At 46.6% G+C, this 17,066-nt stretch overlaps 2 protein-coding genes across 7 annotated transcripts in view; one reads left to right on the top strand and one right to left on the bottom strand.

Annotated features, from left to right (window-relative positions):
• The window catches only part of TAF10 (TATA-box binding protein associated factor 10), a 39,788-nt gene extending 32,992 nt beyond the window's left edge, over positions 1-6,796 (bottom strand). The window contains exon 1 of the mRNA XM_069759581.1: positions 6,570-6,796. Coding sequence (XP_069615682.1) covers positions 6,570-6,750 — 181 coding nt within the window. The 5' untranslated portion in view covers positions 6,751-6,796. The remainder of the gene's footprint in view (positions 1-6,569) is intronic.
• Positions 1-16,780, top strand: part of PGAP2 (post-GPI attachment to proteins 2) — a 54,399-nt gene extending 37,619 nt beyond the window's left edge. Inside the window, exons 1-6 of one of the 6 annotated variants that reach the window (XM_069759576.1) lie at positions 6,831-6,970; positions 9,598-9,775; positions 10,006-10,246; positions 10,315-10,409; positions 12,484-12,592; positions 14,631-16,780. In XM_069759576.1, the coding sequence (XP_069615677.1) occupies positions 6,831-6,970; positions 9,598-9,775; positions 10,006-10,246; positions 10,315-10,409; positions 12,484-12,592; positions 14,631-14,761 (894 nt within the window). In that variant the 3' untranslated portion in view covers positions 14,762-16,780. Of the gene's footprint in view, positions 1-6,830; positions 6,971-8,615; positions 8,710-9,535; positions 9,555-9,597; positions 9,776-10,005; positions 10,247-10,314; positions 10,422-12,483; positions 12,593-14,630 lie in introns of those variants that run through there. The other 5 variants (XM_069759575.1, XM_069759577.1, XM_069759579.1 and 2 more) reach the window with 5 other exon arrangements.
• The last annotated feature ends 286 nt before the right edge of the window (positions 16,781-17,066 follow it).

The following is a 17,066-nucleotide window of genomic DNA, read 5'->3' as shown; positions in this document are numbered from 1 at the left end:
AACTGGCATCAAAGTGAGCAGAGAACCAATTTTCACACATGCGAATAAGTAACAGCTATTTTTAAGGGGTTAAATGCCTTTGTGCCACTAATCTAACACCTGATTTACATACCTACTGATGCCCCACATGAAATCCATGTCACTCCAGCCTGGCACAAATGGTTTCTGGGCATCAGAACTGGCATCAAAGTGGGCAAATTGCACATTTTCACAGATTTGAATAAGTAACAGCTATTTTTAAGGGGTTAAATGCCTTTGTGCCACTGATTTAACACCTGATTTACATACCTACTGATGCCCCACATGAAATCCATGTCACTCCAGCCTGGCACAAATGGGTTCTGGGTGATTTGCCCACTTTGATGACAGTTCTGTTGCCCAGAACCCATTTGTGCCAGGCTGGAGTGACATGGATTTCATGTGGGGCATCAGTAGGTATGTAAATCAGGTGTTAAATCAGTGGCACAAAGGCATTTAACCCCTTCAATACCATACCTCAGTGCCCACTTTGATGCCCATTTTTGTGCCAGCCTTCTAAATTTTGTATCTGTTTTTAAGTGTATTCACAAAAGGACACATGACCGCATATTATTATATACTCAGAATGGTTTATTTTTATACCAAAACCTGAAAAAAACAGAAAAAAAATAGCCGAATAAGAAACTGCTGAATAAGAAACCAACTTCAGCCCGAATAAGAAACTGAACGAATAAGAAACCAACTTCAGCATCGTTCCAGAGCTGCACTCACTATTCTGCTGGTGCAGTCACTGTGTACATAGATTACATTACTGATCCTGAGTTACATCCTGTATTATACTCCAGAGCTGCACTCACTATTCTGCTGGTGCAGTCACTGTGTACATACATTACTGATCCTGAGTTACCTCCTGTATTATACTCCAGAGCTGCACTCACTATTCTGCTGGTGCAGTCACTGTGTACATACATTACTGATCCTGAGTTACATCCTGTATTATACCCCAGAGCTGCACTCACTATTCTGCTGGTGCAGTCACTGTGTACATACATTACATTACTGATCCTGAGTTACATCCTGTATTATTCTCCAGAGCTGCACTCACTATTCTGCTGGTGCAGTCACTGTGTACATACATTACATTACTGATCCTGAGTTACCTCCTGTATTATACTCCAGAGCTGCACTCACTATTCTGCTGGTGCAGTCACTGTGTACATACATTACATTACTGATCCTGAGTTACATCCTGTATTATACCCCAGAGCTGCACTCACTATTCTGCTGGTGCAGTCACTGTGTACATACATTACATTACTGATCCTGAGTTACATCCTGTATTATACCCCAGAGCTGCACTCACTATTCTGCTGGTGCAGTCACTGTGTACATACATTACATTACTGATCCTGAGTTACATCCTGTATTATACCCCAGAGCTGCACTCACTATTCTGCTGGTGCAGTCACTGTGTACATACATTACATTACTGATCCTGAGTTACATCCTGTATTATACCCCAGAGCTGCACTCACTATTCTGCTGGTGCAGTCACTGTGTACATACATTACATTACTGATCCTGAGTTACCTCCTGTATTATACTCCAGAGCTGCACTCACTATTCTGCTGGTGGGGTCACTGTGTACATACATTATATTACTGATCCTGAGTTACATCCTGTATTATACCCCAGAGCTGCACTCACTATTCTGCTGGTGCAGTCACTGTGTACATACATTACTGATCCTGAGTTACCTCCTGTATTATACTCCAGAGCTGCACTCACTATTCTGCTGGTGCAGTCACTGTGTACATACATTACATTACTGATCCTGAGTTACATCCTGTATTATACCCCAGAGCTGCACTCACTATTCTGCTGGTGCAGTCACTGTGTACATACATTACATTACTGATCCTGAGTTACATCCTGTATTATTCTCCAGAGCTGCACTCACTATTCTGCTGGTGCAGTCACTGTGTACATACATTACATTACTGATCCTGAGTTACCTCCTGTATTATACTCCAGAGCTGCACTCACTATTCTGCTGGTGCAGTCACTGTGTACATACATTACATTACTGATCCTGAGTTACATCCTGTATTATACCCCAGAGCTGCACTCACTATTCTGCTGGTGCAGTCACTGTGTACATACATTACATTACTGATCCTGAGTTACATCCTGTATTATACCCCAGAGCTGCACTCACTATTCTGCTGGTGCAGTCACTGTGTACATACATTACATTACTGATCCTGAGTTACATCCTGTATTATACCCCAGAGCTGCACTCACTATTCTGCTGGTGCAGTCACTGTGTACATACATTACATTACTGATCCTGAGTTACATCCTGTATTATACCCCAGAGCTGCACTCACTATTCTGCTGGTGCAGTCACTGTGTACATACATTACATTACTGATCCTGAGTTACCTCCTGTATTATACTCCAGAGCTGCTCTCACTATTCTGCTGGTGCAGTCACTGTGTACATACATTACATTACTGATCCTGAGTTACATCCTGTATTATACTCCAGAGCTGCTCTCACTATTCTGCTGGTGCAGTCACTGTGTACATACATTACATTACTGATCCTGAGTTACATCCTGTATTATACCCCAGAGCTGCACTCACTATTCTGCTGGTGCAGTCACTGTGTACATACATTACATTACTGATCCTGAGTTACCTCCTGTATTATACTCCAGAGCTGCTCTCACTATTCTGCTGCAGTCATTGTGTACATACATTACATTACTGATCCTGAGTTACATCCTGTATTATACCCCAGAGCTGCACTCACTATTCTGCTGGTGCAGTCACTGTGTACATACATTACATTACTGATCCTGAGTTACCTCCTGTATTATTCCCCAGAGCTGCACTCACTATTCTGCTGGTGCAGTCACTGTGTACATACATTACATTACTGATCCTGAGTTACATCCTGTATTATACCCCAGAGCTGCACTCACTATTCTGCTGGTGCAGTCACTGTGTACATACATTACATTACTGATCCTGAGTTACCTCCTGTATTATACTCCAGAGCTGCTCTCACTATTCTGCTGGTGCAGTCACTGTGTACATACATTACATTACTGATCCTGAGTTACATCCTGTATTATTCTCCAGAGCTGCACTCACTATTCTGCTGGTGCAGTCACTGTGTACATACATTACATTACTGATCCTGAGTTACCTCCTGTATTATACTCCAGAGCTGCTCTCACTATTCTGCTGCAGTCATTGTGTACATACATTACATTACTGATCCTGAGTTACATCCTGTATTATTCCCCAGAGCTGCACTCACTATTCTGCTGGTGCAGTCACTGTGTACATACATTACTGATCCTGAGTTACATCCTGTATTATACTCCAGAGCTGCTCTCACTATTCTGCTGGTGCAGTCACCGTGTACATACATTACATTACTGATCCTGAGTTACATCCTGTATTATACCCCAGAGCTGCACTCACTATTCTGCTGGTGCAGTCACTGTGTACATACATTACATTACTGATCCTGAGTTACATCCTGTATTATACTCCAGAGCTGCACTCACTATTCTGGTGCAGTCATTGTGTACATAGATTACATTACTGATCCTGAGTTACCTCCTGTATTATACCCCAGAGCTGCACTCACTATTCTGCTGGTGCAGTCACTGTGTACATACATTACTGATCCTGAGTTACATCCTGTATTATACTCCAGAGCTGCACTCACTATTCTGGTGCAGTCACTGTGTACATATATTACATTACTGATCCTGAGTTATATCCTGTATTATACCCCAGAGCTGCACTCACTATTCTGCTGGTGCAGTCACTGTGTACATACATTACATTACTGATCCTGAGTTACATCCTGTATTATACTCCAGAGCTGCACTCACTATTCTGCTGGTGCAGTCACTGTGTACATACATTACATTACTGATCCTGAGTTACATCCTGTATTATACTCCAGAGCTGCACTCACTATTCTGGTGCAGTCATTGTGTACATAGATTACATTACTGATCCTGAGTTACCTCCTGTATTATACCCCAGAGCTGCACTCACTATTCTGCTGGTGCAGTCACTGTGTACATACATTACTGATCCTGAGTTACATCCTGTATTATACTCCAGAGCTGCTCTCACTATTCTGCTGGTGCAGTCACCGTGTACATACATTACATTACTGATCCTGAGTTACATCCTGTATTATACCCCAAAGCTGCACTCACTATTCTGCTGGTGCAGTCACTGTGTACATACATTACATTACTGATCCTGAGTTACATCCTGTATTATACTCCAGAGCTGCACTCACTATTCTGCTGGTGCAGTCACTGTGTACATACATTACATTACTGATCCTGAGTTACCTCCTGTATTATACTCCAGAGCTGCTCTCACTATTCTGCTGGTGCAGTCACTGTGTACATACATTACATTACTGATCCTGAGTTACATCCTGTATTATTCTCCAGAGCTGCACTCACTATTCTGCTGGTGCAGTCACTGTGTACATACATTACATTACTGATCCTGAGTTACATCCTGTATTATACTCCAGAGCTGCACTCACTATTCTGGTGCAGTCATTGTGTACATAGATTACATTACTGATCCTGAGTTACCTCCTGTATTATACCCCAGAGCTGCACTCACTATTCTGCTGGTGCAGTCACTGTGTACATACATTACTGATCCTGAGTTACATCCTGTATTATACTCCAGAGCTGCACTCACTATTCTGGTGCAGTCATTGTGTACATAGATTACATTACTGATCCTGAGTTACCTCCTGTATTATACTCCAGAGCTGCGATGCTGAAGTTGGTTTCTTATTCGTTCAGTTTCTTATTCGGCTATTTTTTATTTTCTGTTTTTTTCAGGTTTTGGTATAAAAATAAACCATTCTGAGTATATAATAATATGCGGTCATGTGTCCTTTTGTGAATACACTTAAAAACAGATACAAAATTTAGAAGGCTGGCACAAAAATGGGCATCAAAGTGGGCACTGAGGTATGGTATTGAAGGGGTTAAATGCCTTTGTGCCACTGATTTAACACCTGATTTACATATTTACTGATGCCCCACATGAAATCCATGTCACTCCAGCCTGGCACAAATGGGTTCTGGGCATCAAAACTGGCATCAAAGTGAGCAGAGAACCAATTTTCACACATGCGAATAAGTAACAGCTATTTTTAAGGGGTTAAATGCCTTTGTGCCACTAATCTAACACCTGATTTACATACCTACTGATGCCCCACATGAAATCCATGTCACTCCAGCCTGGCACAAATGGTTTCTGGGCATCAGAACTGGCATCAAAGTGGGCAAATCACCCATTTTCACAGATTTGAATAAGTAACAGCTATTTTTAAGGGGTTAAATGCCTTTGTGCCACTGATCTAACACCTGATTTACATACCTACTGATGCCCAACATGAAATCCATGTCACTCCAGCCTGGCACAAATGGGTTCTGGGTGATTTGCCCACTTTGATGACAGTTCTGTTGCCCAGAACCCATTTGTGCCAGGCTGGAGTGACATGGATTTCATGTGGGGCATCAGTAGGTATGTAAATCAGGTGTTAGATCAGTGGCACAAAGGCATTTAACCCCTTCAATACCATACCTCAGTGCCCACTTTGATGCCCATTTTTGTGCCAGCCTTCTAAATTTTGTATCTGTTTTTAAGTGTATTCACAAAAGGACACATGACCGCATATTATTATATACTCAGAATGGTTTATTTTTATACCAAAACCTGAAAAAAAACAGAAAATAAAAAATAGCCGAATAAGAAACTGAACGAATAAGAAACCAACTTCAGCATCGTTCCAGAGCTGCACTCACTATTCTGCTGGTGCAGTCACTGTGTACATACATTATATTACTGATCCTGAGTTACATCCTGTATTATACCCCAGAGCTGCACTCACTATTCTGCTGGTGCAGTCTCTGTGTACATACATTACATTACTGATCCTGAGTTACATCCTGTATTATACCCCAGAGCTGCACTCACTATTCTGCTGGTGCAGTCACTGTGTACATACATTATATTACTGATCCTGAGTTACATCCTGTATTATACCCCAGAGCTGCACTCACTATTCTGCTGGTGCAGTCACTGTGTACATACATTACATTACTGAGTTATATATCCTGAGTTACCTCCTGTATTATACTCCAGAGCTGCACTCACTATTCTGCTGGTGCAGTCACTATGTACATACATTACTGATCCTGAGTTACATCCTGTATTATACTCCAGAGCTGCACTCACTATTCTGCTGGTGCAGTCACTGTGTACATACATTACATTACTGATCCTGAGTTACATCCTGTATTATACTCCAGAGCTGCACTCACTATTCTGCTGGTGCAGTCACTGTGTACATACATTACTGATCCTGAGTTACCTCCTGTATTATCCTCCAGAGCTGCTCTCACTATTCTGCTGGTGCAGTCACTGTGTACACACATTACTAACCCTGTATTATACCCCAGAGCTGCACTCACTGTTCTCCCCGCACCCCCGGCCTCCCTGTCCCGGTTGTCTCACCGCTCGCCCGTCGCTCCCCCGGGTCTCTCCCGGGTATACCAGCTCCGGTGCCGGCGGCTGTGGTGGCAGCGGGTCCAGGTTTGGGGATATTGGCCGGGCTCGGTTTGTTTTCGGTCACAGCACCGAGAGGCGCCGGTTGTGCGGACACCGCGGATTCCTGCACCGGTTCTGCTGCGCTCATCTTTTTTCACTGTCAACTTCCGCCTAAAGCGGAAATGGTAGAGGCACGTGATGATGACGACGTAAAGACGTCATGACGCCATGCACGCACATCATTTTCGACTTGTTGCTGATAACAACGTTTTGTTGTTCCGCCATATTGCTACACCCGGAAGTGGCGGCGCCGTGTTCTGTGTTCATTCAGTGATTCTTGACGAGACGGGGTCTCGTCCTGCGCTCAGGTAACGGCTGAGCCTCCGGTGGTCGGTGGCCTCCTCCATATCGCAGCCCCCGTGTCCCGCTTACTCACACCCCGTTACCACCACCACGTGATCGCCCTGTCCCGCTCCCCACTCCTGTCGTCCGTGTTCTGTTCTCCGGTTATCCCCCCCTCCCGTGTGTCCGCCGTCTCCCTGTCACCTCCCCTCTCCCGTGTGTCCGCCGTCTCCCGGTCACCCCCCCCCCCCCCTCCCATGTGTCTGCCGTCTCGCGGTCACCTCTTCCCCCCCCCCCTCCCGTGTGTCCGCCGTCTCCCGGTCACCTCTTCCCCCCCCCCCTCCCGTGTGTCCGCCGTCTCCCGGTCACCTCTCCCCCCCCCCCTCCCGTGTGTCCGCCGTCTCCCGGTCACCTCTTCCCCCCCCCCCCTCCCGTGTGTCCGCCGTCTCCCGGTCACCTCTTCCCCCCCCCCCCTCCCGTGTGTCCGCCGTCTCCCGGTCACCTCTCCCCCCCCCCTCCCGTGTGTCCGCCGTCTCCCGGTCACCTCCCCCCTCTCCCGTGTGTCCGCCGTCTCCCGGTCACCCCCCTCCCGTGTGTCCGCCGTCTCCCGGTCACCTCTTCCCCCCCCCCCTCCCGTGTGTCCGCCGTCTCCCGGTCACCTCTCCCCCCCCCCTCCCGTGTGTCCGCCGTCTCCCGGTCACCTCCCCCCTCTCCCGTGTGTCCGCCGTCTCCCGGTCACCCCCCTCCCGTGTGTCCGCCGTCTCCCGGTCACCCCCCCCCCCCCGTGTGTCCGCCGTCTCCCGGTCACCTCCCCCCCCCTCCCGTGTGTCCGCCGTCTCCCGGTCACCTCCCCCCCCCCCGTGTGTCCGCCGTCTCCCGGTCACCCCCCCCAGTGTGTCCGCCGTCTCCCGGTCACCCCCCCTCCCGTGTGTCCGCCGTCTCCCGGTCACCCCCCTCCCGTGTGTCCGCCGTCTCCCGGTCACCCTCCCCCCCCCCGTGTGTCCGCTGTCTCCCGGTCACCTCTCTCCCCCCGTGTGTCCACCGTCTCCCTGTCACCCCCCCCCCTTCCGTGTGTCCGCCGTCTCCCGGTCACCCCCCCTCCCGTGTGTCCGCCGTCTCCCGGTCACCCCCCCTCCCGTGTGTCCGCCGTCTCCTGGTCACCCTCCCCCCCCCCCCCCCCCCTCTGTGTCCGTGGTCTTCCCCACCTCCCTTTTCTGTGACCGTTGTCTCCCCCTCCCCTGTTTCCGGCACCCTCCCCCCCCTCTGTGTCCGGTGGCCCACCTCCTTTGTACTTCCCCCGTGTTCAGTTCGCCCCCTTCTCCTCTGACTCCTCCGTCCTTGGGTCCTCTCCTTCTGGTCATGTGACCCGATAACGTTTCGCCTTTTTAGTGGTGAACGTTCTGCATCCGTCATCGTGTTTTGCAGCTGCAGAACGAGGATGTGAGCTCAGGGACTGGACCAGGGGCTGATTCGTGAGGAGTGGGGTTCCATTATACTGTGTGCTGGGAGTTGTAGTTCCCTGGTAGATCCTCAGGCTGCTGTCTTCTGTGTAATGTCACCGGACTGGATTTCTTCCCTGCGGGCTCATAGTTAGGTCTCCGCCTCTACAAGATGCCTGTTAGCAGCTCCGCCGTCTGCACCTTGAGATTATGTCCTGCGCCTTGGCCAGAGTTAGTCTGCGGATCTCCTCACCCCTCACGTCCCGCTGTCGATGCCTCCTGTCCGTGGCGTTGCCATCTTCAGCCTGTAGTTCACCGTGGCCAGAGTTAGTCTCCAGATCTCCTCACCCCTCACGTCCCGCTGTCGATGCCCCCTGACCGCAGTGCTGCCATCTTCAGCCTGTAGTTCACCGTGGCCAGAGTTAGTCTGCGGATCTCCTCACCCCTCTTTTTCCATCTTCCAGGCTCAGGATGCCCCACGTCCCGCTGTCGATGCCCCCTGACTGCAGCGCTGCCATCTTCAGCCTGTAGTTCACCGTGGCCAGAGTTAGTCTCCGGATCTCCTCACCCCTCTCTCTCCATCTTCCAGGCTCAGGATGCCCCACGTCCCGCTGTCGATGCCCCCTGACCGCGGCGCTGCCCTCTCCAGCTTGTAGTTCACCGTGGCCAGAGTTAGTCTGCGGATCTCCTCACCCCTCTCTCTCCATCTTCCAGGCTCAGGATGCCCCACATGCCGCTGTCGATGCCCCCTGACCGCAGCGCTGCCCTCTTCAGCCTGTAGTTCACCGTGGCCAGAGTTAGTCTCCGGATCTCCTCACCCCTCTCTCTCCATCTTCCAGGCTCAGGATGCCCCACGTCCCGCTGTCGATGCCCCCTGACCGCGGCGCTGCCATCTTCAGCCTGTAGTTCACCGTGGCCAGAGTTAGTCTCCGGATCTCCTCACCCATCTCTCTCCATCTTCCAGGCTCAGGATGCCCCACATGCCGCTGTCGATGCCCCCTGACCGCAGCGCTGCCCTCTTCAGCCTGTAGTTCACCGTGGCCAGAGTTAGTCTGCGCATCTCCTCACCCCTCTCTCTCCATCTTCCAGGCTCAGGATGCCCCACGTCCCGCTGTCGATGCCCCCTGACCGCGGCGCTGCCCTCTCCAGCCTGTAGTTCACCGTGGCCAGAGTTAGTCTGCGCATCTCCTCACCCCTCTCTCTCCATCTTCCAGGCTCAGGATGCCTCACGTCCCGCTGTCGATGCCCCCTGACCGCGGCGGTGCCCTCTTCAGCCTGAAGTTCACCACGTTCGCGGTGGCCACGGTCTGCCTGCCGCTCTGCGGTTTCCTCTTCTGCATCGTTTGGTCGCTGATTTTTAACTTTGAAGAGACGACGGCTACACACTGCGGGGTGAGCTGGGACCTGGGGTGCGTCACATGGCGGTACTATAAAGGCGCAGGAGAAGACGTTCCTGCAGCGTCGGGGGGAATTCTGGGTAATGCAGGATTGGAGCTGAGCCCCCTCTATGTGCAGAATGACCCCCCGACTAGGCGGAACGTGTCCCATGTGACCGAAGCCTGTTGGGTCGGACGCTGCTTATCGCTGACGTTACTGATTTTTTTTATTTTTATTTTTTCCAGGTGTATAATTTCCTGCCGTCCATCAGCGCTGCCATAGGGGGGGTGACCCCGCAGCGGTACGTCTGGCGGCTGTGCATCGGCCTGCACTCAGCCCCCCGCCTGCTAGTAGCGGTGGCGTACCTCAACTTCTACATGGCAGGCGGCGGCTCGTTCTGGAGATGTCACATCAACTTCCTGCTCAACGTGTTTGAGATCCTCTGCCTGCTCCTCCTGACCTACGTGTCCTCCAACGAGAACCACGGTGAGACCACTGCCCCCGGGACCCCAATAATCCTCCCCTGCACTCGCTCACCCCTCCTCTCTCTGCAGGCATCCATCAGCTGGCCTTCATCTTCTTCATGTTCTTCTCCCTCGGCTACATGATGGTCACCATCAGGATATGGAGCCTGTCGAGGAAATTCTCTGTAAGTGCCGAGGTAAGACGTCCACACACACGGGAGAAGATGGTCTTCTACTCCAGTCACCTCCAGAGCTGCCCTCACCACCCCCACAATGTACTGCTGTGGTGGGAGATTTATGGGAAGAGAAAACCTAACATCTCCAACATGCCCCACAGCGAAACCAGCGCTGTATACTGCCAGAGAGCCCCGTTCTAGTGACCGCAGCTCTGGATGTGACTGGAGATGACTGTCTTGCTGCCTACAAAATATCACGGATCCCAACAATGTCAGGGATCCCGGGGAGGATATATTTATCGTCCCCACTACTCAAACCAATTTGTCACGAACTGGGGTTGTTTGGTTGCCCCTGGTTCCTTCTGAAGGGGATTTATCTATATCCCACTTCCCAGTTCCGGTTTGGAACCTGCAGCTCTCTGGCGCCCCCCTCACCCTCAGGTCAGATTAGGTACTGCACCTAGGGTAATTAGTCGCCAGAAAGTATGCCTGCTATGTACTGGCTATTGGGCACATTGCAGCTAGGGTGATATAACTACTCCCGCTCAGGCAGGAACAATAATTATCAACGACGCCGGTCGCTGCAAAGATTCCCAATTGCACAGGACAAATTATGCTGCCACCAGCTCCGATTCCACAAGGATTAACGGGTCCGGAGCCAACCCAGATTAGTAGCGTAATTCACTTCAGAGGATGCAACAGTTCGTATAGAGCATGGGGAGGCAAGCTAGTAAATTATATATTTACTCCATAAAAGATAGGCAGTGTTTACAAAAATATGAAAAAGATATTATAAAGGAGACGAGTCATGTGTATATTACAGTTACTAATAAAAAGGGATTAACGGTGAAGATTGACTTATGATTCTTGCATCTCCTTCAATGGTGCCATGTGCTGGCTGGGGGAGGGGACCTTCCCCCACTTATTCTCAGGTCAGATTGCACAGCCTGTCGTAGCTGAATCCCCCGGCAAAGACACTGCAAGAATCCTGCTGCACACAGATATTCTCTGCCTAAAGCCCAGGCACTCTCCCCCTGTGGTGACATCACTTAGGGGCTGAAAACCTCCCCTTTTCTTAGAGCTATGGTAACTATTTTTTATGCATAATTTGCTGTGTGAACCTCACATAAGTACGACACGATGCTCATGATATTCCCCACGTCAGGGGCGTTCTTTTAAGTGTAAATATTGAGCCATTACATGAACTGCTTAAGGAGAAATCCACACTTTGCACTCGTTGCACCTAGCTGCTCGTGCTTTCAGTGGGTGATGGGTCTACCGATGGACATCCGGAATATGTAATTCGTATATTTGTAGCCCAAATCGGTGTCGCGATATATCACTTTAATCAAACAAAGAAACTCATGGCTTACACCATTTCCAACTAGTACTAGATGGGAGGAGGGAGGGGTGGTGTGCACACAGCTTGTGTCTTGTATAGCTAGGCAGATACTCAAACATGGCATATTCACATTATCTTGACAACTGGTCAAAGGTGTAACCACTAAGGAGTCGGGTGCTGCGCTGGCACCATCGCGGTCCCTGCACATCATTAAAGAGACGAATGCAAGACAAAAAGCAGAAGAGACCGGAATAACAATACTGGAGTCATGAAAATGTCATCAAATATTCTATACTGGACGCTGCAGCCGCCGAGTGTGGACTATACCCCCAAAATCAGAAGCATGGGGGCAACAGATCAAAGTAGTGATGATCACAGCAGGAGAGACTCGCTGACACGTACCGGAGGGTCCGGGGAAGAGGGGCTTTTTCTGTGCCTTACATCCTAGGGTTAATAAGCTAGGAAGACGACAGACCCGACCTCTGCTGTGTGCACAGGGTGGGGGAAAAGTGATCAGAGGGTCCTACACTCGCCTGACACAGACAAGACCATGAGCAACATGGAGGTGTCCAACCTGCACTCCACCCAGAAAGTGTCACAGCGCCGGACCCTGCAGGTGGAACGCGGCAATCACCAACTTACATGTCGTTTAGGTTGGGGTCACATTACCGTCCTGGTGCAAAACCATTCATAACATTCACATTAATATAATAAATACAATACCGCTTCCTTCTGCTCTAGGAACGTAGATCATACAGATGGAAGCAATGTCTGCTCCTGCTCAATCTGGTGTCATTCCTGATCTCCCTGGTGTTCTACTACCACCATAATGCATCCTGCAAACAAGGAGGTAAGAGAAGGGTCCTAATATGAGTGTACCCTGTTATATACTGCTCCTGTGTACAAGAATATAACTACTATAATACTGCTCCTATGTACAAGAATATAACTACTATAATACTGCCCCTATGTACAAGAATATAACTACTATAATACTGCTCCTATGTACAAGAATATAACTACTATAATACTGCTCCTATTTAAAAGGATATAACTACTATAATACTGCTCCTATGTACAAGAATATAACTACTATAATACTGCTCCTATGTACAAGAATATAACTACTATAATACTGCTCCTATGTACAAGAATATAACTACTATAATACTGCCCCTATGTACAAGAATATAACTACTATAATACGGCCCCTATGTACAAGAATATAACTACTATAATACTGCTCCTATGTACAAGAACATAACTACTATAATACTGCCCCTATGTACAAGAATATAACTACTATAATACTGCTCCTATGTACAAGAATATAACTACTATAATACTGCTCCTATGTACAAGAATATAACTACTATAATACTGCTCCTATGTACAAGAATATAACTACTATAATACTGCTCCTATGTACAAGAATATAACTACTATAATGCTGCTCCTATGTACAAGAATATAACTACTATAATACTGCCTCCTATGTGCAAGAATATAACTACTATAATACTGCTCCTATGTACAAGAATATAACTACTATAATGCTGCTCCTATGTACAAGAATATAACTACTATAATACTGCTCCTATGTACAAGAATATAACTACTATAATACTGCTCCTATGTACAAGAATATAACTACTATAATACTGCCCCCTATATACAAGAATATAACTACTATAATACTGCTCCTATGTACAGAATATAACTACTATAATACTGCCCCTATGTACAAGAATATAACTACTATAATACTGATCCTATGTACAAGAATATAACTACTATAATACTGCCCCCTATGTACAAGAATATAACTACTATAATGCTGCTCCTATGTACAAGAATATAACTACTATAATACTGCTCCTATGTACAAGAATATAACTACTATAATACTGCCCCCTATGTACAAGAATATAACTACTATAATACTGCCCCTATATACAATAATATAACTACTATAATACTGCTCCTATATACAAGAATATAACTACTATAATACTGATCCTATGTACAAGAATATAACTACTATAATACTGATCCTATGTACAAGAATATAACTACTATAATACTGCCCCTATGTACAAGAATATAACTACTATAATACTGCCTCCTATGTACAAGAATATAACTACTATAATACTGCCCCCTATATACAAGAATATAACTACTATAATACTGCCTCCTATGTACAAGAATATAACTACTATAATACTGCCCCCTATATACAAGAATATAACTACTATAATACTTCTCCTATGTACAAGAATATAACTACTATAATACTGCCCCCTATATACAAGAATATAACTACTATAATACTGCCCCCTATATACAAGAATATAACTACTATAATACTGCTCCTATGTACAAGAATATAACTACTATAATGCTGCTCCTATATACAAGAATATAACTACTATAATACTGCCCCTATGTACAAGTATATAACTACTATAATACTGCCCCTATGTACAAGAATATAACTACTATAATACTGCTCCTATATACAAGAATATAACTACTATAATACTGCTCCTATATACAAGAATATAACTACTATAATACTGCCCCTATGTACAAGAATATAACGACTATTATACTGCTCCTATATACAAGAATATAACTACTATAATACTGCCCCTATGTACAAGAATATAACGACTATTATACTGCTCCTATATACAAGAATATATCTACTATAATACTGCTCCTATATACAAGAATATTACTACTATAATACTGCCCCTATGTACAGGAATAGAACTACTATAATACTGCCCCTATGTACAGGAATAGAACTATTGTCTGCACAGTGCCCCCTATGTATTTTGTCGTCTCTGCCCATCTTGACTTTCTGGCGTTTTCTTCTGCAGTTTACTCGGCCTTCGCCTTCTTCGAGTATCTGGTGGTCTTGTCTAACATGGGCTTTCACATGACGGCTTGGTGGGACTTCGGCAGTAAGGAGCTGGTGGTCTGCTCCCCGGAGGAGGAGAAGCGTATCTGAGGAGGGGTCCGGACTCCCTCATTCCTGAGCGGTGATGCGTTACGTGGGCGAGCGTTGCTGTGATGTCAGCCGTGAATCAGGGCTGAGACCTGATCAGTGAATATGCAGGTTATCCGCCATCCTCCACCCCGCAGACAGGAGCTGCCGTCACGCTCTACCTCCTGGTCTTGGTTTGGTGCTTGTGGTGATTTGATTCCTGGGACTTGGTGTGAGACTTGTAGTCCTGTTCGGCACCGCGTCGCCCTCTAGTGGAGGGTACACTACAATGTCATGTTTCCCGCAGCCTCCAGGGGGCATCGCTGTGTTATTACCCCACATATCGGGAGGCCTGTGATGGTTTGGCGGTACGTTCTGAGGATTCCTCTGTCTTTCTCTTTACACCGCAGTGAGTGCTGTCTGGCGCTGACAGTCGTGAATGACGGATATCCATGCAGATTTCTGTATTTTTGATAATTGTTATTAATTATTTATTATAATTGCTCTGCTATAGCCCTGGATAAGTAATATTTGGTGGTTGGTACAGATAACTGGTGTGATCAGTGGATCTGGGGGGATGGCGGAGGAGAGGGACTCGTTCTCCGACGTCTCATCACGACATATCGGGAAAAATCCCGGCAACTTCTACTAAGAGATCTTTTACACAAGATGCGGAAATCCGGATACAACATGGATAAGTGCGGAAAGCTGGCGGATTCCAGGGATCGGGAGGAGCTCGAGCACCGCAGCCCCCGCGGGACGTCTCTGCGCTGTATGATTTCTTCCACGAGTCCTCACTGTGCGTTGGTCGTCGTCGCTCTACGGTCGCTTGTTTATTTGCGGTTTGAATTGTAGCTGTGAATAGCGCCGGTTGCGTTACCGTACTGAGAATCGGGGGGGAAAAAAGGCTTTTTCCGATATTTTATGGTAAGAATGATCCGGTATCTGATTTCCCTGGAGAGTGCGGTTACAGTAACTTGTTTAGAAAAATATTGCAGCTTTCATGACTACTCGGGTCCCTTCATCAGGCACAGACTAATACAAATTCTGAAGAATCACATATTTATATACAACACAGCACAGAACTGTCATTATGGGAGAGGGATAAACAGTTATGTCCATAAATATTGGAACAGTTCATAGATAAGGAGTGAATGTTTTATTGTCCTCTGATTGGGGTCTGGTTCTGTGTTGTGACCCCATAAGGTCTGAAGTGCAAAATCCTTAATTGATGTAAAAAGACATAAATCCCCAATTCACATCAGGACTACAAGATCCCAGGTACTTTCAGCTGCGTCACTTCTAATGTGGTGTACCTAATTATTTGTACTAAATGTCCAACTGAGGGTTTGTATGTGGGGGAGACAGGGCAGAAACTGAAAACAAGGATGAACTCTCATCTCCACACAATAAGAGAAAAAAGAATGGATCTACCTGTGGCAATACATTTCTGTCTCCCAAATCATAACATGTTGGACATGAGATTACTTGTACTAAAAGGTAACTTCAAATCTCAGAGAGACAGAAGAGTCTGGGAATATAAGCTGATGATGACCTTTGGCAGTCTCAGTGCAGGAATGAATGTGTCACATGGATTTATGTCTGTTTACATCAATTAAGGATTTTGCTCCTCATACCTTATGGGGCATCACAACACAGAACCAGACCCCAATCAGAGGACAATAAAACATTCATTCACTCCTAATCTAGGAACTGTTCCAATATTTATGGACACAACGGTTTATCACTCTCCCATAATGACAGTTCTGTGCTGTGTTGTGTATAAATATGTGATTCTACAGAATTTCTTTTAGTCTTTGCCTGATGAAGAGACCTGTGTAGTCTCGAAAGCTGCAATTTGTTCCCAACTTTTCAGTTAGCCATTAAAAGGTATCAACCACTGAGGACTCTCAATTCTACATATACTTCTATCCACTGGCTGACACGGTACCAAGATATATATCTTACCTGTAGTAACTTGTTTACTATTTTGTTGTTTGTTTGTTTTTTAATACATTTTTAAATAAAAAATAATACTTTTGAGTCTCCTCAGTTTATATTTCCCTAGGTCCCCGCTGTGTACGGGCTCGCGTTCATTATGCGGCGCGCTGTGGCTTTTATTGATGCCGTTCTCTGGATGAATACGACATTTTCATCAGATATTTTTGGAGGTTTCTGTGACTGAAAAATGGCAAACGTGACGTTTCAGTATTTCTTCTTACAACATTCACCCCCCTGATTTACTTCATTATATATTTTTGTAGCATATCGAATGTAAAGGGATCTACCAGATCACATATTTGCAGGTACAGTCATTTTTTTTAAATTT

The sequence above is a fragment of the Ranitomeya imitator genome, chromosome 3, assembly GCF_032444005.1.
Source record: "Ranitomeya imitator isolate aRanImi1 chromosome 3, aRanImi1.pri, whole genome shotgun sequence".
NCBI classification, from domain to species: Eukaryota; Metazoa; Chordata; class Amphibia; order Anura; family Dendrobatidae; genus Ranitomeya; species Ranitomeya imitator.
This window is presented reverse-complemented; position numbering and strand designations above follow the sequence as displayed.